The sequence below is a fragment of the Megalopta genalis genome, chromosome 9 (assembly GCF_051020955.1).
Source record: "Megalopta genalis isolate 19385.01 chromosome 9, iyMegGena1_principal, whole genome shotgun sequence".
NCBI classification, from domain to species: domain Eukaryota; kingdom Metazoa; phylum Arthropoda; class Insecta; order Hymenoptera; family Halictidae; genus Megalopta; species Megalopta genalis.
Window position 1 is genome coordinate 11,415,691 of NC_135021.1, and position 25,741 is coordinate 11,441,431.

Sequence of the window (25,741 nt, forward strand, 5' to 3'; positions counted from 1 at the left end):
ATAATATCTGCTCGCTTTCTTTTCTCTTAGCTGCAGCTGTCTGCGAATTCTCGTCGAACTCGAAACGCTGTTACGCGAAGAGTGATGCTGAGTCGTGTAAATTTAAGTGAACGGTTTCCGCGTAAATTTACCCGTGCAACACCGTATCTAGAATGACGCTGCTGGCGGATTGCTTTTTTTATTTCGTTTCCCGTTGAAATTTCGGCTGGCCTCGCGAGCTCGGCCCGAGCGCCGGCTGCTTTATTGATTTCAGCTCCGCTGGTTCAAGATATTTCGAAGAATTCCGCGTTATGATACAGATGGATGTTCTTGTTGACGCTGCCGCGAAGCAAACACCGCGAGAGGACCCTGTGCTGCTTAGAATGTAGATTCGACGATCTTTTTTCCTTTCTTCTCCCCTTTCGTTTTATTGGGTCACGGCGAAGAGTGCATCGATCCGACGCGAAATGAAATTTTCTTACAAAATAGTGTCACGTTTTTAGAGAATTCTGATTTTCTCGTGCCTGCACTCCGAACACAGCGTGATAATTAAATTGAAATGGTCGTCGCAGCCTTCCTTTTATCCCTTAAATGAAAATGACGAGTCCGGTCCGCAAACATTTTCTCTGCCAAATTCGAATTTGTCGAGCGACGCTCGCCGCATATTTCAATGTTTAAAAACCATCTAAATTTCGTCTGATTATTAAAAAATGTTTATTACGACATTTACACATTCTCCTGCCATTTTGTTCGATCTAAAAATATGCAATTATTGTTACAACGAATTATTAGAATATAAACAATATTACAAAGGAATTTGAATAGTTTGTAAACTTCGTTCAAAATAACTTCAATTATGTTAAGAATCTTTTTCTTAATTTCTCTGTTACTTAAAAAAGGATATTTGTTCAACTTTATTTAATATCAGCATTACTTTATATATTTATATTTTAATTCTATTTTGTGATAACTCCTCGCATCGAGTTGCGCTAAATTAAATTGTGTGCACATGCAAGTTTCTTTGAAAATAAACGGGTTAAACGATTCAATTCGCGAAACTACTCTTTGCTCGAGCCGTTAAAAAATATTCTATAGGGTTATTTAGCAATTAAATAACATTACTAGATTTCATTAGAATGGTAAGAAGTTAATGTCGGGTTCTGAACTTTTCTCGACTTTGTCTCTCTTATGCCAGGTTCCACACTCGAGAGAACAATTCGCGAACGAAAACAGCGTGTTTACATTGGTGCTCGCGAACAGCTTGCAAAATGCTCGCGAAAAGTAAGTTTGCTCGTTTTGAATTCAGTTGCGGAGTAAACGTAGGTATTACTGCGGTTTCTCAACGAAGGTGAACTTCGACAACAAAAAAATACGACCTCTTACGCCAATAAATTGACAATTTGTGCTATACCTATTATTTTTTAACGTGAACATTTACTTTTCTCAAAATATTGTGTCTCTGGAAGCATGAATTTCATTAAAAAGCGTAATGTAAAGAAACCATATGTGTGCGTATATTACCGCGGTCATGTATCTATTACTGCGAGCCAAATACTGCGGACGTTCCGATTGCTGCGTGTCAAGGTTGACATAACCCATTTTCCTTTAAATGTACACACACAGTTACAACTCCTAACGTCAAGATATTCTTACTGTAGCACTCTACAGGTTAGGTATAGGTATTCTGCGATCAAGCGTGTTCGCACCGGCTCTATCGAGAACTGCACTGTATAGGTTAAGGTACGCAGTTCAGTAAAGCACCGCAGTAATGTACCCATATAGTAAAAAACTATGCGCCAAATACTGTGTTAGTAAATAATATTTGAGGATAGATGATAGTGACAGTGTATATCGATTTTCTATCAAAGTAATGATTAATTTATCTAAAAATAACGCTAAAATGAATGGTTTATTATTAATTACCGAAATATAAATGCCTTTCGAATCAGCGTTCACAGCTGCCATTACGAGTATTTCACAAGACTCGACGTTTTCATAAGCTCCCCAACATCAAAAGTCAATAAATTAATTAAAATTGCGATTGCTATTACTTGTATCTCATAAATTATCAGTATTAAACTTGTGAAAAATTATGAGATTCATTTTTTTAGAAAATATAATATATATATATATATATTTTTTTTTATTACTTTTATTAAATACCGCAGTATTTGGGCCGTCCGCAGTAACGCCCTCATTTACCCTACCGGGTCCACACAGCTGTTCGCGACCAGCTCGCGAGTCGTGCTCGCTAGCAGTGTGGACACTTTCGCGACAGCGAGCTGCGAGCTCCCGAGCGAACATTTCGCTCGGGAAGTGGCACATCAAAGGGGCTGCTTGCGAGCTCGGAGCGAGTCTGGACGCGTTTGCAACAATTTAACGCGTTTGTAAGGAACAATGAATTTAAAGCGAACAAGCTTATAACTGTTCGCGAACAGTTCGCAAGCTATTCGCGAGCTTCGATACGAAACACGCTGATATTTTCGTTGGGGAACAGCTCGCGAACTGTCTACGAGCAGTTAGCGAGATGCTCGCGAACTGTTCTCTCCAATGCGGGCCGGCATCGCAATCGCGTCAAATTGTTACAAACGTGTCCAGGCACGGTCCGAGCTCGCGAGCAGTCTCTTTGATTGTATAGTCCTCGCGCGACAAGAGGCATCATCTTTGGGTTTACATATTCCCCCTCTTACTAGCTGCCCCACTGCTGCAGGTGATAAGAGGGGGGATGTAAACGCAGCGGTGTCTTCTCGTCGCGCGAGGGCTATACCGCTTCTCGAGCGATAATTAGCGAATTTTCGCTGTTCGCGAAAGTGTTCACCTTTGCTAGCGAGCACAGCTCGCGAGTTGCTCGCGTGCTATTTGCGAACAGCAGTGTGGACCAGGCATTAGCTGTCTCAGTAGCAGTTGCGTGACTTACATCAATGCTTTCAATTGGTCGTTGTCAACGTTGATAAATTGACAAAAATGATGAACGACGAAATTTTTTAGACCGTTATCCCGTGTGATTAATCACGGTGTCCTGTCCAAATGCATGGTTACTGTTAGGAGTCGTTCCCCCCAGCTTTATGACTTAATTTATACATATATAAGAAAATTACACGTATTTGCTTCCTGAAGTCAATCGTCCGAAGCAATCTAACACACACATAGAGTGATATGTGCGCTACGAACGGATATGAAATGAACAGAATCAAGTCAATTATTACCTTAAAGCGAAGTGGCAGAGCTTGAAAACGCGAAAACTGACATTAATTTCTTACTAGTCTAATATATGTTACATTTTCTACTGTGTTGGTAAATATACATTATTTACGAAGATAATAATAATTTCATGATTATTCTTTTAAACTAAATTGCCACCATCAAACAAAAAGACCGTGGACAAAATCCGCAAAATATTAAGACATCATTTTAGTAGATTACTTTTAACTTTTAACTATTTGGAACATTTAAAGCATTATAATGATGTGCAGTAATAAAACTGACCACATACTCTCGAGTGACAATGCACGTTATTTTCGAACTGCGAAACATTATGCAATATAAAAATTGCCTAAATACGTTGTGAACATACAAATTAAATGAACAAATATTTCCTCTTTTAATAATCAAATTGCGAATCGTATCGACAAAATTATGACTGAGCGTGCTTAGGATCATTTTTAATTTTATTCGTAAATTGTTTTCGTCATATTGTTTAAGATAATCCTTGTGGACATGTTTGTTTTTCTATAGATCTTAAGGAAATATGTGAACTCGTCAATTAATTGTCCGAAACTAAACAGTCAAATAACAATATCCACTCTGGGTCCAAATGGGACCATGTTTCGCCGTTCAAGTGTTAGTAATTGTAACAATTTGAAAATAATACAACAGTATTGATAGGTTCTTCCATTGTCTTTCTAGTTTTGTATTTGACGCATTGACTTCTGTTATGAACGCAGCCTGGTTATTAATGATGTCGGAAGACAATGATAATGCGTTTAATAAACATTCTATTTCATTATTCCGGCTTCTATAATTCAGCGTGCTGTATATTCCGCGCGATACCATCATAGATATAAATAACACTTGGTTCCCTTCTTTCTGGTCTCCTGCACGCACGCGAGCATACGTATTGCGTTTATATCTAGAATATCATTTCACAAGTGGATAGAATGGCACTGTAAAAAGTTCATGTAAACGTATGGTGTATTCGACCTTCTTTGCGGGTTTGCTTCGGGCCCGCGTTTATATAACGTCTCCTTTTCCTCACGGAACGATATCGCGTGCGTATTCGCGTTTTCTCGTGGACAATCTGGTACAATGAACGGATTAGCATATCACCGAACACTGTAACACGTTTATAAATCGTTGATTCCGGGCGGTGAAGTATTTTCAAGTAATACGATCGAACCTTCGATTAAGGCGAACAAAAAAGTCGCAGGAATAAGAAAAAAAAGATAAAGGGAAATGATACCCGTGAGCTGGTTTAGAAAAAGAAAACATAAGTCACAGAAGAACGTTAAAAGTTTCGTTTAATTAAAAGTGGACTAAAAACTTCGGCGATCTGCATTAAAGTTCGCCAAGTCGTAAAGTTGGATAATGTCTACCTAATGAATGTCTCACAGGAAACGTTATCCGCCTGTTCTATGTGCTTCGATCTCTGTGGAACTTCCGAGATTCGCATCGAAATGAAATAAGCAATGGTCATCCGTTTATTTGCGTCGATGGGCAATTTAGTTTAAAACATGAAATTATCTTCTCGATAGTTATTTTTCATATAAAAATATACAGTTTCCAAAGAATGGACTTACTCTTGAAATTTTAACGTTGATCGATCAAAACAAAATTAGTGTCCCTCATCTCGTAAATCTACCAAGTTCGCGGAGTTTCATCGAAATAGAAGATTAATGTTCCTTGTCGGAGTAAATAGACCTTGAAAATAAGAATTTGCATAAGCATCCATAGTATAATTAGCAATTTAAAGCGCTCTCTCGAAATAGAAAATATCTCATAGGATTTATAGTAAGTAAATTAAAAAAGCATTACTTTTTGCATGCTTAGCAGAGGATATAAATAGTGTGCGATCCAGATATGTAATAATGATTTGAATCATTGATTTGATCATTGAATGAATTATTCATTCTGTTCACCGTCGAATTCACAGCGTGTTCTTTCATGGCCAGTGTGTTCGAATTCACAGTGTACCTTAAGATGGCCACAGTAATATTAAATCCAATTCTAATTGTGCAAAATAAAAATTGTCTGCATCGATTGCATAAGAGAGAATCTGTACAGAACTTGAAAACGATATATCAATACGCTTATATCCTGGTAATCTTTCTATTGTTTCATGTTTCACCTACTCGTGTTTGTCAGAAATGCACAAAACCGGACATCTGCTTACAATACTTGTCAATCACGCTCCAATAATTCTGTTCTTGTAACACAAGAATTATAGAAGCGAGATGGACAACTATTGTGACAGTCTCTCCACAATTCATTCAACATAATTACTCGAGTGGGACGTTTTTTATACAGTTAACTGAATTAGTTAACGATAATAAAAGAAATGGTATTTCATTACATCAATTTTCTTTCATACATTTCTGAATCGACTTTTCTAATGCCAACGTTGATTCGTTCATTAAACTTAACATGTTCAAATAATAATTTAACCCTCAGCATTGTCAGAGCTGCAAAATTTTATTCAGATGACAGATAAGAGATAAGCATTAACTAAAGTGAAATAAAATTTAAATAAAATTTTATTCGACATTATCGAATAATAAATTTAACTAGATAACAATTTCTCCGAATGAAATTCGTAAGATTCATTCAAAATTGCATAAGAATCTATTTGAATTAATTCGGAAAATAATAAAGAGTATATATTCCAGGAATCATATTTACAACACATGTATGTACGCTTAAAAAATTACAACTGTTTGCATTATTATTAGGACTCGATAGTTTTAATGTTAAAGCTAATCTCCTGAGAAACAAATGCTTCGTTTTAAGATGGGGGATGGAAAAATACTTACGAATTTATTTACTTTGTTTTTTGCATCGATTTACATTATTTTAATGGAAACAGTAGCAGAGGTGCTATTAGAAAGCAGTCAATTATGAACGTGTCTAGAATGGCGCGAACGGAATGCAAAGGGATAAACTGGTTGCTAGAAAGTTAGTATTCAAATGGAACGTTTATAACAATAGTGCTAAAATGGTCCCAAGTTCCACCCCATTCGAGAGTTAAATCCGCTCTTCTGCTCTCCGCTTAGCCGCACTCGCGACCGAAGAACTGCATAATTTATGCATTTATGAGAAAAATAAGCAGGCGTGATTTAAATCGGCAGAGAAGAATGTTCACGAGAATTGATAAACATCGATATATTATGTTCAATGTGTTAGAATGATTGACGAAAGAAATAGAACCTAATTAATTGACCGGTTTTGCTAATTAATTGACCGATTAAATGGTAAATGTTCATTCCTGTTAACTTGACGTGAAAACCAAACGTGCTTGAAGTCAAAGGTCGCGTTTATAGTTGAAGAGGTAATTTCGTGTTCGAGTCATCGAACACGTCCGAATGCATTTTAACGCCAGCTACACGATGCAATAAAAAAGAAATATGCGCTTAAATGCGAATCAACGTCAATGATCTCGCGAACTCCGAAAAAAATTACCTTCGTAAAACTACCTTTTCCATTTAGGTGGTCCGTTTTAAACGGAACACTCTGTGTTTATTTTTCTTCAAAATCCTTCTATAATAATTTATCGAATCGATTCGGTAGAATCCGTCTATAGCGACTATTTGCCAATGGTTTCTATACAAAGCTAATAAGAAAGATAGGAATATCGGCGACGTTTTTCGACAAAGGGAATCATCGCGAAGCTGTTTGGCAGCGTCTCGTCGCGCCGTCGCGACGCGTCCCTCCGTCCATTCGTCTGCGATCCCCGGTCTCCGGGTCTCGTCTCTCCGCAAAGATGCGGAGGCGCCGAAGGTGGCGGAGCGTTATCGCGAGCGAGAGAGCGCGCCCCTTTGTCCCTGTATCTCTTCGTACGTGTCTCTCCCAAGATGGGTCAACGAGATACCAGGAATTATTCAGACGGAACGGCGAAGCCGAACCGAGCCGGGCCGGGCCGGGCCGTGTCGGTCCGGGCCGATTCGGGTCGAGCGCCGCGGAGACGGGCACGCAGATACGCTCTTCCGTCGTTTCGCGTCGTGTCGCGTCGTGCCGGCAAACGAGATGTCCTGGAATTGGTGCTCCCCTGTCGGACATCTCGCCCTCGTCTTTATTGCTGCACCGGGTTGCACCGATGCGCCACTTTTTACGGGTAACGCGCGCTTGTAACTCCTGACCCGCCCGCCCGACTTTTATGAAGAAGGGACCGTGTTCTCGATTTCACGGAGACTATTCGGTGACCCAGCTTTACGAGCAACGAGTTTTCCGCGGGTTTCTTGTCCACGGTGGTCACGTCCTCCTCCGGCCGTGGACAAGGAAATCCGTTGTTGAACGGGGATGGATCGCTCCGCGAATCCTGCCGGGATCACGCGGGATTCAGTTTTTGAACCGTCGCCACATCGTTGGTATGTCGTTACGCTGACGAGCATGCAGTTGTGTCTGCGTAATTGACCTTGGTTCTTGGTTGGCGACTGTATCGCGGATCTTTGTGCAAAATAAAACGATTCGTTGCATGTGTTACTAGCAGTCATTGCGGGCGTTCTTCCATCATTTAACACGTTCCGTGCCGAGCTTTTTTTACTCGAATCTTCACACTTTGATATTTGACTAAAACTTGATGTATTACGTGCAATTATTAATTCTCGTACACATAACAACGTAACAAAAACTTATCAACGCCCATTCTTGCGGTGGAAATTGATTCTTCGGTTCTAAATTTCTTGTAAACAATTTGTTCAGTTCACTAAGTAAACGTGCAAGCGTGTACCATCGATGGTACACGTGGCACGGAACGTGTTAATAATTCGAGTTGCATGATAACAGTGCAGTGGTATTACTCCCTTTTGCTTTTAGTTTTCTTTTGTATTTAGTATTATGGAGTTTGTAATGATACGTGTATTGTACACGTGTATCATGAAATATCTGTTATATCTGTTACAGCAGTTACACAGCAGCCGCTATGGAATTTCTTTAATGATTTATCTAGGACACAAATAATGTAGTGGTATGTGTGTACTTTTCTATTCTACTTTGTACGCCATATACTCTTCCCTCCAAAAGTATTAGGACACTCGCAGAAAATTAAATAAATTTGAGAAACCGAGAGGAAATTGTTAGAAGTTTTTTCATTTATCTCAAAGTTAATTGCATTAAACTGTAAAGAGTACATATATTTATAAATATTTACATTATAATCAAAATAAGGTCAATCTTATACAAGAAAATTATATCTTCTTTTCGTCGATACATCCATCGCGTTTTTTTAAATTATTTCTTGGACGAACTTCGGCATTCGTTTTATTAGTTTGCTATTTATTAGTTTTCGATGCTATTGGGTTCCGTGCATGTTGGTAATATGTTCCACATATTTCGAAAACATATCGTAAATAAATTCAGCATATGTTTTCACTGAACAAAATGCAACAAATGGCTAAACTAATTGCATAAGTGACAAACACTTCCAACTTAACCATTTGCACTCGAATGGCGACCCTTGGTCGCCACTAAAAATTGTTACACCATTTTTTGAAAATAATTGTAACAGTATCGGATTCGTTTATACTTAAAAAAGAAACTGTTAAAATTGCAATTATAGTACTTGCCAGCAGGCGCAATTTCGTATGCATGAATCGCAATAAATCGTATAATACCCTAGATCGGAAAACATGTTTCGAATTAAAATAGCTTCGACCGCAAAGGGTTAATGTGTATTTGTGATAATATAATTACGATGCTATAAAACTTAATACTGAACATAAAACACGACCTAAATGAGAAATTACAATTTATACTAAATCAGCAGGTGTCCTAATACTTTCGGAGGGGGTGTACATATAAGTTCTGAAAAATCGCAGAATATTTATCCAATTCCAAGCATTAGTTATATAGTGGCCAGCATCAGTCGTCATAGTCGTGCGAATTTGATACCACAAGGTCTTCAATCAATTATGACCGTAGCGGAACGAAGAATAATAAATAAAAGACTGAAACTGTAACCGCTGCATTTACCTTCGCAGAAATTTCAGCAGCTTTGATGTATCTTGCGAACATGATGGATCGGTGGGTTGACGTAATCAAAATTTCTCAATCGCTCGATCTCGTGATCATCGATTTTCCAAAGAGTCCTTCGTGACTGGTTGCGCGACCGTTTTGGAATAGATCAGTAGGTACACACACACACACACGATATATCATTTAAATACTGAATTCGGAGCTTTTCGAATTCTATAAAGTACGGTTTAATTCGATCGATTTCGTGTTTCGAATTACTTAATAACGTATAAATGTGTAAATCCACTTTTTAAAATATTAATATTAATTTTGTTTTATTTAATTATAATAAAAATTGTGCTTCGCATTATCAGCGGCATCGTTATTTTTTTCACGGCTAATTTGCGAGATCCTAATTCATCTCAACTTCAAGTTTAATAGACTTGGCTCGACTTCTGAGCCATCCGCATGTACAGCGGCTCGCGAAAGTATTCGAACGCTTTTTAAAACACAATAATTTTTTTCAAACTGTACAAAACGACTTGAATCTTTTTTTAAATGATGGAGGGACTAATCCACGAGGCGATAACTGAAATGCATTTTCTTAATTTTTCTCTTGCTTGGAATAACAAAAAAAAAGAAAATAAAACAATCTCGTTCTTTAACTTTTTTATCTGAGCTTAAAACAAACATTTAGAAATCGGTTAACCCAGAGATCAAGCTACAGGTGTTGAAAGATTTCAAAAACTGCAGATTTCTTATAGCTTTTGGTCAAAAGTGTCAAAAATCGGGACGAAATTGTGATTTTAGCGATCTTTAATTATTCGTAACTCATAACAACGTCAACCAATTTCGATAAAATTTTCAGCATGCATATAAGTTATCGAGATATACGAAAGGCATTCTTTCAATTTTTGTTACAGGCTCAGATGAAAAAGTTAAAAAACGAGAGGTCTTTTTACTTTTTTTGTCATTTCAAATAAGAGCAAAATTAAGAAAAAGCATTTCAGTTATTGTCTCGTGGATTAGTCCCACTATCATCTAAAAAAACAAAATTGAGTCATTTAGTTCAGTTTCGACGAAGTTATTGCTTTTTAAAAGGTGTTCGAATACTTTCGTGTGCTACTATAAGTCAGACATTTAGCCGTTGATAAAGGGTACGATATAAAAATGACGGCGCATGCTGATCAAGAATAGAAGAGTTTGATATTTAAAATAAGCACTTTTAATGTTACACGTGACGCGAAACGTCTAGAGAGCGAACACGTTAAATAGACTCTGTTTGGACGGAAGAATGATATTTATTTTTAATTAAAACCTGACTACTCGACGAGTCCGAAGAAGATTGATTAATGTCCGGCGAACGTTCCGGATCGTTAAGTCGAATATGTCGTGGTCATTTTGCTTGCGAACTTGGTAACATCGACGGTGAATGAAAAAAGGCAAAAACCCCTTTGCAACAACGTGACATTTCAAGACTGATATTGTTCTAGATCTAGAGTTCAGTTTGCGCAGAGTTTAATGCCAGGCGGAAAGGAAATGGAACTGTAAAACGAGGTATATGCCGGTACTCTGAAGATAAGTAACGATGACAACGCGATTATGGGGAAGGAAAAGTCGGTCTATTACCACCGATAAAGCTGATATACCTGCGCACAATGGCATATTATTTGTAGATTTGCGAGTCGGAGATAATCGAGATGCAAAACAAAGACGAATTAATGGCCCATGAAACGCGATACTTCCGACCGCGATTCTCACTCATTTTCATGGGACGTCTCGCGTAACAATGCCATTCCACAGCTTGCTAATTATCGGACGGTTTATGACGATTAGCGGATACCCGGTAGCTACTGCATAACCGATCATGCGTTCGATCCATCAACGTTAACGGGAGTCTACTTTCTAGCATGCCCGATTTATATCCTTGACAACAAGCTCTCTGTAGGATTCGCCTTCCAAGAAGAAGATAAACACTTTTTTCGAAACGTTATTAATAGAATTTTCAATCGAGCGGGTATAACAGTCAAGGAGAAACATTCTGCGCCACAAGTTTCTTCATAATCGCTTTCATCGTTTATAGCAATTTCTTCATCATCCATTGAACCACCACTTTCTATACGGTTTCTTTTAGTGCCTGTTATGTTGCTAGAACAGAACGGGAGAGTTTCCCAAGAAATGTGAAGATTCTTGTTCCGATCGGAGAATTTAGCAAAACTCGTTCTGGCTTAAACTCTTTCTATGTTTTAATTATGATTTCCGAGCATGTTTATGTTATGATTTTTTCACACGTTTTGAAGGAATCTGAGTAGGCGCACGTTTTGAAGGAAGCAGTTCTGGTACACGTGTTTGAAAAAGAGAAGCTCAGTTATTATTATTATTACTATTGTTGTTGTTAAATCACGTATTATTAACGCTTTGCACTCGAGTGGTGACTCTGAGGCACCGTTAAGATTTGTTATATCACATTCTAATATAATTTTTATATTAACGAAGTTTAAATTTTTAAAAATTGTTCAGAGCGTAATTGCTGTGCGAGTCACAAGAATCAATTCCACATGCATAAAATGCACTTTGTCGTGTAAGATAAAAATACCATAAGTCAGAAAAATGATTTTAGATTTTTTTAGATAGAAATAGCTTCGAGTGTAAAGGGTTAATAATGTTATATTGTATGCCAATATCATCTCGCGATCATCACTTATCATTGCATACCAATGTCATTCCATTATCTTTTTATCGAACATCCCAAAAACTTCTGCAAGCCATGATTCACTTTTGACTCATCCTCGACCTCTGTCCTTGCGCGTCATACCTGAACCTTTGCCCACCACGTCATACCTGAACCTTTGCCCGCCACGTCATGCTAATCCATATAATTTCCTAAACCCCCACTACTCAAGTAAGTATATATAATATACTTACTTAATATATAGGGAATCCCAAAATTATTATATTTACGGGAACTGAGGGATTCCTGAGGTCATTTGAAGCAACTTTTTCCTTAGCGAAAATGCGATCCACGGCTTCGTTTACGAGTTATTAACGAAAAACAGTGACCAATGAGAGGCGAGATCAGCTGGCGCCTGCGCCCGAGCCAATGAACGGAACTGGGCTCCGTGCGCCCGTTGGCCGCTTCGCGCCAGCCGAGGTCGCTTCGCATTGGTCAGTGTTTTTCGATAATAACTCGTTAACGATGCCTCGGAGTATATTTTTGTAAAGGAGAAAGTTACTTCAAATAATCTCAAGAACCTCGCATTTCCCGGAAATGCCATAATTTCGTGACACCCTGTATAATAACGCTAATAGTAATAAGAATAATAAGAATAAATCTAATTAGTAATAACAGTGTCTTTCTTTGAAATGTCATTTTTGGTTTAGTATTATAATAAGAACTTTCAAAGGTCTCGTATATTTGGAAACAATAACACGTAAAAAATTAAGGAATTTTTTAGGATAACTCCAATCTTAATGATACATAACTAGCAAGTCATACGCTTTATTGGACGCACTGTACGATAGTATTTATAAAAATAATGACGCACTCACCATTTTTAAAATATTTCTGCTTCGACCGTCTCGTTAACGCACACGATATCTCACTGGTTCAAAAACTCTTGTCTGTTGTGCTTCTTGGTGGTTTCTTTTTCTGTTTCTTTTCTGGTTCTGTGCCTTGGTCGTTTCTTACGAAGTTCTTATGGCTCATCTTCCCCACGTCGACTTACAATCCCCACCCCTTGGAGTTTTCAGCACGGTAGGAACTCCCACCAGCCAATACGGATGTATATTGGAAATACCGCCCATCAGATTGTTAAAAAATAGAAAGTGCGGGGCCCCGGGGTTTTGCTAATTCCGCTGGTCTGTCCTGGGATCTATACAGGGTGTTCCAGGTTTTAATGTTCAAACTTTGTCAGTATATTCTATGGCACAAAGTAAGAAAAAAATGTTATGCAAACATAGGTCATATAGAGCTTTATTAAGAAGTTATAACAAAAATTCGTTCAATGAAATGAAGGAAAATAGAAACGAAATTCGCACGGTCATAAATTCGATCTTCGATCGATGTCAATCATGTATTGTCAACAACGGTAGACATTTTGAAATGTATTAATAAACGCAGCATACATAAACACACGGCATGTGCCTATGTTTACATAACATTTTGTTCTTACTTTGTGCCATAGAATACACTGACAAAGTTTAAACATTAAAACCTGGGACACCCTGTATATGCACTTCACGTTCCAAGGGATTTACGATGGCCAGGAGAAAGTCCAAGGGTCTGATTTGGAGTTTTTTCCTGTTTATGGTGAAGATGACCGTAATTATTGTAATTAACGTAATTCTTGAGCTCACAATATAGCCACGAAGTCACGTCCGGTCAGAAATGAAGCCTTAGGATTCTAAACACACACTTAGAATTCTAAATAATTTTTAATATTGTGGCGGACCAGACATAAAAAGACACGTCCTTCAAAAGCGGGGTGTGCATATGCCTTTTTCGGGTTTTCCCGATGCAAGGCGTACACACCGCAATAAAACAATAAAAACGTTGGGACACAGCTTCGGACCATAGGTCCCGGATCACCCCGGTCGGAAAATCTTCGGGAAAGGCCTTCGCCCTTCCCAAGGACTTTCCCTTACCAATTTCAATACGTTCTCCCCAATAAATACGAGGACCTCTCGACCGGGAGACGTCAGTTAGCAAGGTTTCCTCCGACTCTCAACGTGTTCATATTTCTGTCTCACCCGTCACTCGTTTACCTTTACCTTCTACACACTGTACCTCATCGCATTTTGTTACAAGTTATATTAACCCTAGAAAGATAACCATATGACAACGTACGTAAAAGATAACCATACGCTTCAGAGGCGCATGCTTTTCTAAGGCGTCAGTTTTATACTAACAATGGGTATTTATTTAAGTTAATCTAGTCATTTTAAAGGTTTGGCATTATTGTAAAAATAAAATGCATTTATATTATATTTTTTTATATTTTAAGTAATTTTAAACTTAAATCACTAGACCTCTATGAAAAATTAACAAAAATCAACAGTCTTCGCAGGCGCCTCTGCGACGTAGGTTATCTTTCTCGGGTTAAAGTTCTCGTTATATAAAAACCAAAAAAACTCTCTCGGATTATTTTATATAAACCGTCGCAGTAACCCCTGCGACAAAATATAATAGAACCTCTTCGAAAACTTCTTGCTACGTATTTTACGAATATGGTTGCCCAGTGATCGATCCGAACACCAACAACCAGGCGAAACGACGAACGATGCGAGGAGAATGCGAAAGAGACGAGCTAAGATTTCATACTAGGAGAGCTCTCCGTATTAGTCAATTTTGCTCGAGTTATTTGAATTCGAGCTTAACCCTTTCGCTACGGGCGGGTTCTCCACCGCGGTACTTCCGCTGAACGGAGCGCCGCGACATCACTGCACGCTACGCGACGCCGATCGTCAGCGGGAGTACCGCGGCGGAGAACCCAAGCTGCTTGAATGTTTTCGTACGAAAAAATTTCTCTCCAAAGGGTATTTATAAATAAAGGGTATTCCAGGGTATTTATAACGTCTTAGCATGCGCTCTTTAATTTACAGTATGAGAGGAAATAACATTATGCAATATAATGCATCTTATGGAAGGCCACTATAGTGGCCCATAGTGCCTCAGTGGCATATTATGAAAGGCCACTATAGTGGCCCGTAGTACCTCAGTGGCATCATACGAAAGGCCACTATAGTGGCCCGAAGTGCCTCAGTGGTACCTTATGGAGGGCCACTATAGTGGCCCGTAGTACCTCAGTGGCATCTTATGGAAGGCCACTATAGTGGCCCGTAGTACCTCAGTGACATCTTATAGAGGGCCACTATAGTGGCCCGAAGTGCCTCAGTGGCATCATACGAAAGGCCACTATAGTGGCCCGTAGTACCTCAGTGACATCTTATAGAGGGCCACTATAGTGGCCCGAAGTGCCTCAGTGGTACCTTATGGAGGGCCACTATAGTGGCCCGTAGTACCTCAGTGGCATCTTATGGAAGGCCACTATAGTGGCCCGTAGTACCTCAGTGACATCTTATGGAGGGCCACTATAGTGGCCCGTAGTAGCGAAAGGGTTAAAGACACGCGATTTAAAAGATTTCATTTCTTTCAATCTCGAAATCAAATACGATCTCCATTATTGGGCTCCGTAACGAGTTACGTTATTACGTACTTTCGAAAGTACGAGTAACGCGCGGCGGTCAATTCTCAAGTGGACCTTAAATTCTGAAGTTGCTCTCCTAACAATTAAGCAACCAACCGGATTAATCTTGATTAAGGTTCGTCGGAGAGATATGGAACGCGTAATCGGGAACTCGATAATCGTAGAAGGTGTAGCCGGAAAGGCGCCTTACACATACATACACAGCACCGCCCACCCTTATCCGGCTATGCCCTTTAAGAACAATCGAGCAACTAGTACGCGACGCAAAGAATAGATCCGATCGTTCGATAATTAAGCGACGCGATATAGAAAGGGGATGACGACCGGTCGCTTCGGTAGCCAAGGTGTGCAGATTAGGCTGGTCCTTATTTTTCTACTCTCACTTCCCTAAATTATGACATTTTGAAAGCGATCGGGTAACTGGAACCCGCGCCGTATTTGTGTTATAGTTTCAAAATGTTAATGATTTCAATTCATTTTCAAACATAATTATGTTTCGATATTTTATTTCTACCTAAAATATTTTTTTCTTATCTCACACTTTAACCAATCAGATGTTCTTGATGAGTACACTGGTTATAACTAGACCGTGGATCTTTGTGCGAAATAAAAATTGTTTTAGGTTATTGTAAGAAACTTAAATTAATTGGAAATGTTACATTATTTTCAACTTATTATAATTATTAAGGTAAAAAAGACATTTTCAACTAATTTAGGTTTCTTGCAATTAATTGAAACAATTTTTATTTTATTTGTATACTTTTATTTATTTATATTTTATTATTTATTCTTATTTTATTCTCAAATTCTTCCAATGACCTTACAATTTTATATTTGACCTACTCATTTTTCTCATAAGTGCATAAAATCTAATTATAACACAAAATTTGTCATTTCTTCCTAACGAGTATACTCGTCAAGAACAACTCACTGGCTAAGAGAACAATATACAGGGTGTTGTGTAACTGGTGATACGATCGAATAGGCGCGAAAATGTACAATAAATTTTGTTCATTTTAAGACACCGTTTTCGAGAAACGGTAGGTTAAAAAAATAATATTACTGCATAGAAATCAAGTGGCGCGTCTGACCATAATGCATCGATTCTACTTCTCGCCATACTATTTATAAGCCACGCGAACATGGCGCATCTTCGACTTGCTTTTTGACATGGTATCGCGTCTGGTTGTACCACCAGTTGCCAATCTATATAATTTGATATTTTTCATTAGATTATATATTTTGTAAAAGCGTTTTATTTGAACAGAATATAAAGAAAATTAAACATATACAGTATAATTACAATAAGTTACACACTTTGCAAAGAGATTCCTACAGGTTCAGGGCTGTTTTCAAAATTTCAACATGGATGATGGGCAATAAAACAAAATTCGAGTCAAATATTTTTCCAAAAATGATTTACATAAGTTATATACTACCTTCCTCACTTATTATTTCATTTATTTCTACATCCCTTTCTAGCTTAATGATAAATGAAATTGAAAGATTCTGCATATACTTTTATAAGTCAGACATAAAGCCCATCATTATACCGCAGATCTTTACGCGATATAAAAATTTGATACATCAATTGCAAAATATAAGAGCCAAATACAATTTGATTTCTTCCTTTAATAATTTTCATAAGCTGAAATTAGTACCCCAACATTCTCAATTTCTTCGAATCGTTTCAACGTTTCAAATTTTGCACACTCATTTTCGCCATAAATGCATAAAATCCGCAATTTACTCGTTAATTGTCAATCTAAAGCTTCGTCTTCCAATTATGATTGAAAATGAAATGAAATCATTCGAACCGCCGCCATTCGATTGCTTCGAAATTTCGCACGCTTCCTCACACCAAATATCATAATAATAAAACATTATAAGACCAAAAATAGTCTCAAATAAAATGTTCGATTCCTACAGCCGAGAACCAGCCTAGTGCAGATAGATGCCAGCACCGAAATGACAGCGAATCCCTGCGTCTTCGACACCGAAAAGTTCCTGTTCCGTTTATTTTCACACGTTTCATCGACAACCGGCGCACGTCGACTACGAAGTAGCAGGGACGAGCCGAAGTGCTCCGGGTGCTGGAGGCATTAAACCCAGGAAGTTACTTTTCCGCGATTCCGCGTAAATTTGCACGCGGACGGATCCAGCCATATCCGTGGCGCCCGGAGAGCTCTGGCAGATCGTTCCAGCCATTTCTCGAAATGGAAGCAATCTGGTTACCGAAGACTGATCGACTGCGTTCCAGCATTAGAAAGTGCAGTCCAGAAAGGGAGAAAAAGAGAGAAAGAGACAGAGTTAAAAAAAATCCAAAGACTCTCTCCTTCGTTCTCTAACACTCTGAGCAAGACGATCCCCAGGGAGACCTAGTCTATTCCGAGACTTGTCGCGTTATTGCGGTGGTGCACAGTGGTTTCAGAGCAGAGAGGGATCAGTTTTCCGAATATTCTTTTTCATATATGATTACCTTTAACCTCTTATTAAGGTTCCCAGAGCTCTCTGCATAATAATCTAAAAGTATATACAGTGGCCCGCAAAAGTGTTCGTGCACCTTTTAAAACGCAATAATTATTTTAAGACCGAACTAAACGACTTGATTTTTTTTAGATGATAGAGGGATTAGTCATCCAGACGATGACTAAAATGCTTTTTTTTCAATTTTGCTATTACTTGGAATGACAAAAAAAGAATCTCTCGTTTTTTTTTTAACTATTTCACCTGAGCCTATAACGAAAATTTAATAAATGTCTTTCGTAAATCTCGATAATTTATATGCATGTTAAAATTTTTATCGAAATCGGTTCACGTTGTTATGGGTTACAACAAATTAAAGATCGCAAAAATCGCAGTTTTATCACGATTTTGACCAAAAACTGTAAGAAATCTGCTGTTTTTCAAATCCTTTAACGCCTGTAGCTCGACTCTGGGTTAACTGTTTTCCATCAAATTTTCAGCACGCATGCAAGTTACCGAGATCTATAAAAGGTATTTTTTAAATTTTCATTATAGGCTCAAATACGAAAGTCAAAAAACAAGGGTTTTTAATTTTTTCTTTTCATTCCAAGTAATAGAAAAATTAAAAAGAAAGCTTTTTAGCCATCGTCTAATAAACTAGTCCCTCTATCATCTAAAAAAAATTTAAGTCATTTAGTTCAGTTTTAAAATAGTTATTGTGTGTTTTAAAAGACATACGAACACTTTTGTGGGCCACTTAGAACTCAGAAGGTTTGTCCGGAATATTCTTTTTACCGTCAATGTTTTTAATAGCGCTGTTTACTTTACGCTTTTTATGTAAAATTTAAAAGCTTAATGTAACGCCGAAAAATCTGACATCTCACGAATTTCTATTCGTAGCGCCCCACAGAACTTCATTAGTCGAAAGAAATCAAAACTTGTCTAAATCAATCGTAAGAAACATAACTAAAATAAAAATATCTTTCCCCTTTTAATAACTGTAATAAGTTGAAAATGATGTAACAATATCCTTAAATTCTTACAATTTTCTATGTGACTTATTCATTTTTGTTACAAATACATAAAATCCGCAGTTTATTCATTGTACACAACATTCTCCCCTAAATTGTGTTACTTTTAATCTCAATAAATCCGATCACATTTCCATAGATTTCTTTTCGAACTCGAGCAATTCAAACAAAGATCGATTACACCGTACACGTCTCTATTAGTTTATATGTATTTTGTATGTACCTTTTTTAGGTATTTCTTTCCCTTTTTTCTTCTACTATCTTTATACCGCATAGTCCGTTTGTAATTCTGATATGATTAACGGTATATGTCATTCATATGTAACAAATAGACCGCGGATTTTATGCATTTATGAGAGAAATGATATCGCGAAATGCAAAATAGAAAGAACATAACATGAATAAAAGGACAGAGGCATGTTATTTTTAAATGATTAAAACTATCAAGAGGAGAGATACATTTTCATTCAACTCTCATTTCATGGAATTAATGGAAGCTCCGCAGTTTAATAACAAATAATAATAAAAAGAAACATAGTCGTTATTTTGAACAGATTCATTAATGTTTAATTATTATATGATAATATTGAACAAATAAATAAATAGTAGTGACATAGTCAATATATGTATCCATTCACAAATCACCAAAAGTTTTGTTAAAATTGTAGAAGTGTGGTATTGAAAAATAATCATCTTCTACAGTAATAGTCGGAATGCAATACTTTTTTAAATAATATTAAACATCATTTCGTCAATGTATTCATTACACTTACTAATAATCGAGTTACAATGAATTATAGCTATCTGCTGGCGAAATTTGAAAATATTTCTAGTGTCTAATTTTTCTGTACGCTCCTTACGACTCTTTCAGAAAATTTTGTTCCCAATTTACGACGTAGCTTTTAATTCTTTTTATATATTCAACCAGGGTTCGTAACTTTTTAATGCATAACATTGCTAAGTAACATTAATTTTCCTCTCACTGATACTCTAACGTCCATTTTTAATTAAAACCATAGAAATTGCTACGACACTTGCAAATAGGACAGTTTCGTATATGGTCGACGGTTAAATTAAAGCGACCGCGTAAAAATTTGTTCTTATGTACTCGCAATTGGAACAATATTATAATTAATATTTTCTTTAGTATAATCAAGTGTTCGATGACCTATGAACGATCATTATAACACGTTAAATTATAGTCGTACAAGAATAACTCGACCGAAGTTCGTCTGTGTATATACACACAGATATATATATGTATATATATATATATATATATATATATATATATGTCGAGAGTTATTCTTGTACGACTATAATTTAACGTGTTATAATGTTCGTTTATAGGTCATCGAACACTTGATTATACTAAAGAAAATATTAATTATAATATTGTTCCAATTATATATACATATATATAATTGGAAATATATATATATATACAGGGTGTCCCAAAAATATCTCACAATCCGAAAATGGTAGGTTCCTGAGGTCATTTGAAGCAACTTTTTCCTTCGCGAAAATTTTCTCCGAGGCTTCGTTTACGAGTTATTAACGAAAAACACTGACCAATAAGAGGCGAGCTCGGCTGGCGCGCGGCGGCCCAACCAACGAGTGCACGGAGCCCAGTTCCGCTCATTGGCTCGGCCATCTCGCGCCAAATGATCTCGCCTCTGATTGGTCACTGTTTTTCGTTAATAACTCGTAAACGAAGCCGCGGATTGCATTTTCGCTAAGGAAAAAGTTGCTTCAAATGACCACAGGAATCCCCTACTTTCGGATTGCGAGACATTTTTGGGACACCTTATATATATATATATATATATATATATATATATATATATATATATATCGCATGAAAATATTAATTTCGTAGATATATATATATATAAAATCTCTACGAAATTAATTTTTTCATGCGATGAACGTTTTCAATTTATCCAAAAATTGACTGTTTACTTATTTCTGTTACCCAGTGTACTTCGAAGAGGACCACATCAGTATTAAGAAATAAATAAATATTTCTCGAAATGCTTAGAAAATCCTGGAAAACTTTTTTATCACACCTCGTACATCGTGCTGCATCGTCCAAAAGGACAACAGACGAAAGCCGCTGTAACGGCGGCGCAAAGGTTAAGGGGTGAAAATAGCGTTACTTTGTTCACAGTCTTTTTTTCACGGGACCCTGGATAACGGAGATATTTTCACTTTCCACGTTAGGCGGCTCGCTCTGCCAAGCGGGCACAATGCGCGGCAGTAGCGGGGAGACAGCACGCGAGAAAGGAACGGTAGACGAGAGAAGAAAAGGGTTGTGCCCTCGCAGGCCGGGACGTTCGCAGAAATTACGGCGGAACGCCGGTCAAGATAACGACCGGTCATTGTTCGCAGCGGGTTCTTTTCGAGGACCGTGTCGTCGCGACTGATCCCGAACTCTTTCGGACGTCCACGACGGGGGGGAACGTGTTATCGACAGCCGGCGAGGATACCGCGCGTGACATACTTTTAACGAGAGAGCTGCCCGTATTTGCATAGCCGAAACGATCCCAGCTGTCTGAAGAATTCTCCTGGCGCCGCTGCGTTCCGTGCTTAATGCGCCGGCTTTCCTTTCTCATTGGCACGCGAATGAAAGTTTTAGCGGACGGCGAGGAATCGCTGTCGCAGAAACAAAGCGCCGCGCAGGCACGCGTTGACCTTGTCGGACCAACGCGAGATAACTGTGTCCATAGGTGCGGATGGTCGATGCTGGGCGCCTATTGACCGAGAACCGATCACGAGAGACACATGCTCCAGTGCGTTTGCATCCAAGTTTGCGTCTGCGTTTACAACGTGCACCATTCTGAAGATTTCAAAGCAGCCGACCCACAGCTTGGTTAGACATATTTTGTTCGAATATCGATTGACCAGTTAGCTGTGGCGTCTCCTTTTCAGAACGCGCACCTATGTGTTTCGTGAGAATCAAGCGATGGCGAGTACACTCGTCGAACACGGAGTAAGTGTCGCTGTTAAAATATTGGATCAAAGAGACGGTTTTATTTTGTAAAATTAACAATTTTATATTACTAATATTTACTTATTCACTTAACATTAACGTATACTCCATACATAATAAACGAAAAACGCAGGCAAATCAAATACTTGCACAAATTAAACATTCAAATTGCTGCTGCAGAGTGATTCTTTTCTAATCTTATTTTTTATAACAATGTAAACAGCTTCGCGTAGGATTGACCTCGAAGTATTCTAAACACCTTGAGATTTGAGAATACGTTTCTGTTTTCACTAAAATTACGATTTAAAAAAGCCAGTAGTCACTAATTTTTACGCACGACGAGTATACTCGTCGCGACACAAAATATTGCCACTTCTCCATGACAAGTATGTGTCAAATGTTGTTCGTGAAATTTCGTCAAATTTGGAGAAGACTAAATGCTGAGCAACTTTTACTGGACACATTCTTTTGTCAGGGTTATGGCATGCATGGTAATTCATGTAAATTTATGTAAAAATGGACAATCCGGGAAGACGAGATACGATTATTCGAGCCTCGCGTCCCGATTTCATAGTTGTTGACAATCGCTAACTATAAAAACGAGCCGCGAGGCTCGAACAATCGTATCTCCTCTTCCCAAACTGTCCATTTTTGTGCGCAATGTTACGAGCCGAGGGCCAGGCAGTTTGGGTGGCCGGAGGTTGCATGCAATTGGAATTTTTTGGATGAGGTGCGTAGACCAGCCGATGTTTATTTCGGCACGGGTGGCTACCTTCAAAGGGGTTAGGATAAGGTGTTTGGAGAAATTGGTGTTTGGGTGCCTCGTAACTTTTTTAGCGCTGAAGGGAATCGGAGAGCGTGTTTGAGATTACTATTAATGCAGTTTATTGAATTGTTATCGACGAGCGCGGGCGCGACTAGCGTGGTGTCGTAGGACTAGCAACTTAGGACAGACTGAGTTTTTGGAGTTGCGCGTTTGTCTCTTTTATAGTGGAAGAGAAGAAAGGAATAGATAGATCTTCGTAGGAAAGGAGAAAGTTGGGAAAGTCCCGTGCGGGTCGAGGTGTCCAGATGTGAGGAGAATTGTTTTATTAGTGATTTTTAGGGAATTTTGAGGATTAGGAACGGTACTTGTTTTATTGCTAGCGGCCGCGCTCAGGTAGAGGGATGCGACGCCACACTTTGTTAAAAAGAAATAAGGATATACCTCGAGAGGTTGAGGTATACCTTTGGTGGGTTCTTACCTACTACTGGTTCGAAGCAGGAGATGATAATGATTGAAGTAGAAACCAAAGAGAATTGGTAGAAACTAATTTATTGCGCGTTGAGTTTAACAGGTGTGAGTGTGTGTTTGCGGACTCTAAACGCGCTCTCAGTTTTTCGCACTGAACCGGCGGGGGCTTCTGATTCTAGGTTGTTACCGCGAAGATTTGTTCGAAAGAGAATTTCACTCAATCTCGCTAACGTTTGCGTCTCGACGAATGTCACAAAACTAGCCCGATTCCCGGTCGCGTTTGAGCCCTTTGTATACTGAGATTTTGGTGGAAAATAGTAGTGGAGGTGTTGCTACGTGGTCCGATTTCAGAACGTTCGTCGTCGTACCCCCTCGGAGGTACTCGACTCACGATATACAAATGTACCCAGCCTGGCGTATGCCTTCAGGAGGGAATATAAAAAGTACGTGGGAAGATTCCCCGTACGTTACAGCAATCTGAGCGCGAATTAGGGAGAAGTTAGTAGAGGTGTAAATTATAGTATAAACAGTGTGAATTATAGTACGTTGTCAATTATCGTACGATATTAACACTTTATCGTCCGGTCGTGGTTGAGGCTGCCACTCAGTAAGGACTGGCTTAGTCGCGCGCGCATTTGCTCCCAGTACCGGCTAAATTTTCGCTATTCATTGTGTTGTGCTTATTCCTTTAAAAATAATAATAAATAATAATATAATTATTATAATTATAATTCATAAGGATATGGGGAGGTCAGCATACAGGAGGTCAGCTACTAACAAAACAGTAAAGAAGCGAAAACCGTCGATAGCTAAAAGTCGATTAATAGGCTATCGGTCGATAAGCATTGGCAATCGAAAAGCCGATAATAGGCTAGCGATCGATAAACATTGGCAATCGAAAAGCCGATAAATAGGCTAGCGGTCGATAAAGTGTTAAGTGTTAATTGAACAATAAACTCGACGCTCCGTTTAATAAATGTACAGTCACGTAGAAGGAGCGAAGGGAGTGTAACAGCAAAGATCACTTTGCAACAGCTAAAATCGCGTTCGGGAGCAGTGCGATTTCCCTGAATGCTTGCAAAAGGAGCAAGCTCCGTTAACGGGAAGGTCATCGGCGCCGGCGAGACGCAAAGGACGCGAATAGCGAGCGATCAACGTGGACCGTATGCGAATGTTTTCGAGAAAGCGACGATAAAACGGCCCCTGGCTAACGACCGGGTCAAATTCTCGGCGGTTCGGGTTACATACCACCGACGGTTTTGCACGAAATATGTCAGGGGACACCTGGCCAGGTAGGTCCGCGCTCCTTTCAGCCTCCGCTGCGCGCTGATCTGGGTTTCAGGGCACCGGGAACAGCACGCTGATCGCCGGGAACGGTCCTTTTCAAGCGCGAAACGACAGGAAGCTAACTACATTAGAGTCGTTCTATCGAGCCGGCGAATTTTCCCGGTGAACGGCGCGCGGGCACAGCTCACGCCGAGCACCCGGATTCCCTTGGAACTCGTCTTTCAACAAGCCTCCGAGATTACATTAAGCGTGCCGGCGAAGAAAAAGCGAGCCGAGGGCTTTAAAACGCTTTCAAACGACTCGCATATGGGCCACGTTTAACGTTATGCATAATCGATACTATCCGATGTAACGGCCCGGCGAAACGGAAGGGAGCAATTGATCCGAGTGCTACTCGAATACAGAGTCCAACGGAACCCGAAAAGAGCTATTCAGCTACAGGCTGAACACGTGGGTGCTGCTGGAATTATTCTTCCGAGAAAGAACACCCTGCCCTTAGGCGGTTGGAGGATCGCTCGAGACCCCGGTGGACTTTCTCTGTTGGACGTCTCTTTCGAATTTTTAACCTTTTACGCTATCTAAGTACATGAATTTATTCGTTTGTGAACGGATTATCTGGGATCATCAGTTTTCAGGCATTCGAGTGGGTTAGAATGAGTGAGTGATATTTAGGAAAATGTTGACACGCGTCTTGAAATGTAATCGGTACGTGGCGAAATGTTGAAAAGACAAGTGAGATAAACTAGAAATTAACTGAACTCTAAATTAGCTTCATGATCAGGTCTGAGTAATATTTCAAATAAGAAATACGAATATTTGCAAGTACTGTTTCTCTTAACTATGCTATGTATGCTTCATTCGAAATAGTAATTTATTTGGGTATTAAAGGAAATACTAGGTGAAATAATTCATTGGATTTACAAATATATATATATATATATATATATATATATACCCAATATACCCAATATATATACCCAATAAATTATTATTAATACCCAATATATATATATATATATATATATATATATATATATATATATATATATATATATATATATATTGGGTATTAATAATAATTTATTACTATTTAATAATAAATAAATTACTATTTCGAATATACATATGGAATATAAATCTGAAATACATAATTTTGAAATAAATATTTTTTTTATTGTTCGTGAAAGATTATTTCTATGGAATTTGGCCTAACAAGCAACTGCAAGTATGCCTTGACATTGTAGAATATACATTAATTAATTAAGAGAAATATAAGAAAGAGCTTATTTTTCAAAGAATATGTGTTTGTACCTTTTCTATAGATTTATTTTCTCTCATAAATAGGACTTCAACTGATTAACAGAAATTTAAACACATAAAATAC

The 25,741-nt window shown here is 38.4% G+C and overlaps 1 protein-coding gene across 4 annotated transcripts in view; it reads right to left on the bottom strand.

Annotated features, from left to right (window-relative positions):
* Positions 1–25,741, bottom strand: part of UBL3 (ubiquitin like 3) — a 274,931-nt gene that overhangs the window by 91,558 nt on the left and 157,632 nt on the right. Inside the window, exon 1 of one of the 4 annotated variants that reach the window (XM_076524455.1) lies at positions 12,691–12,771. The exons of the other annotated variants lie outside the window; for them this stretch is intronic. Within the exon in view, the coding sequence (XP_076380570.1) occupies positions 12,691–12,693 (3 nt within the window). The 5' untranslated portion in view covers positions 12,694–12,771. Of the gene's footprint in view, positions 1–12,690; positions 12,772–25,741 lie in introns of those variants that run through there. 4 annotated transcript variants of the gene reach the window in all.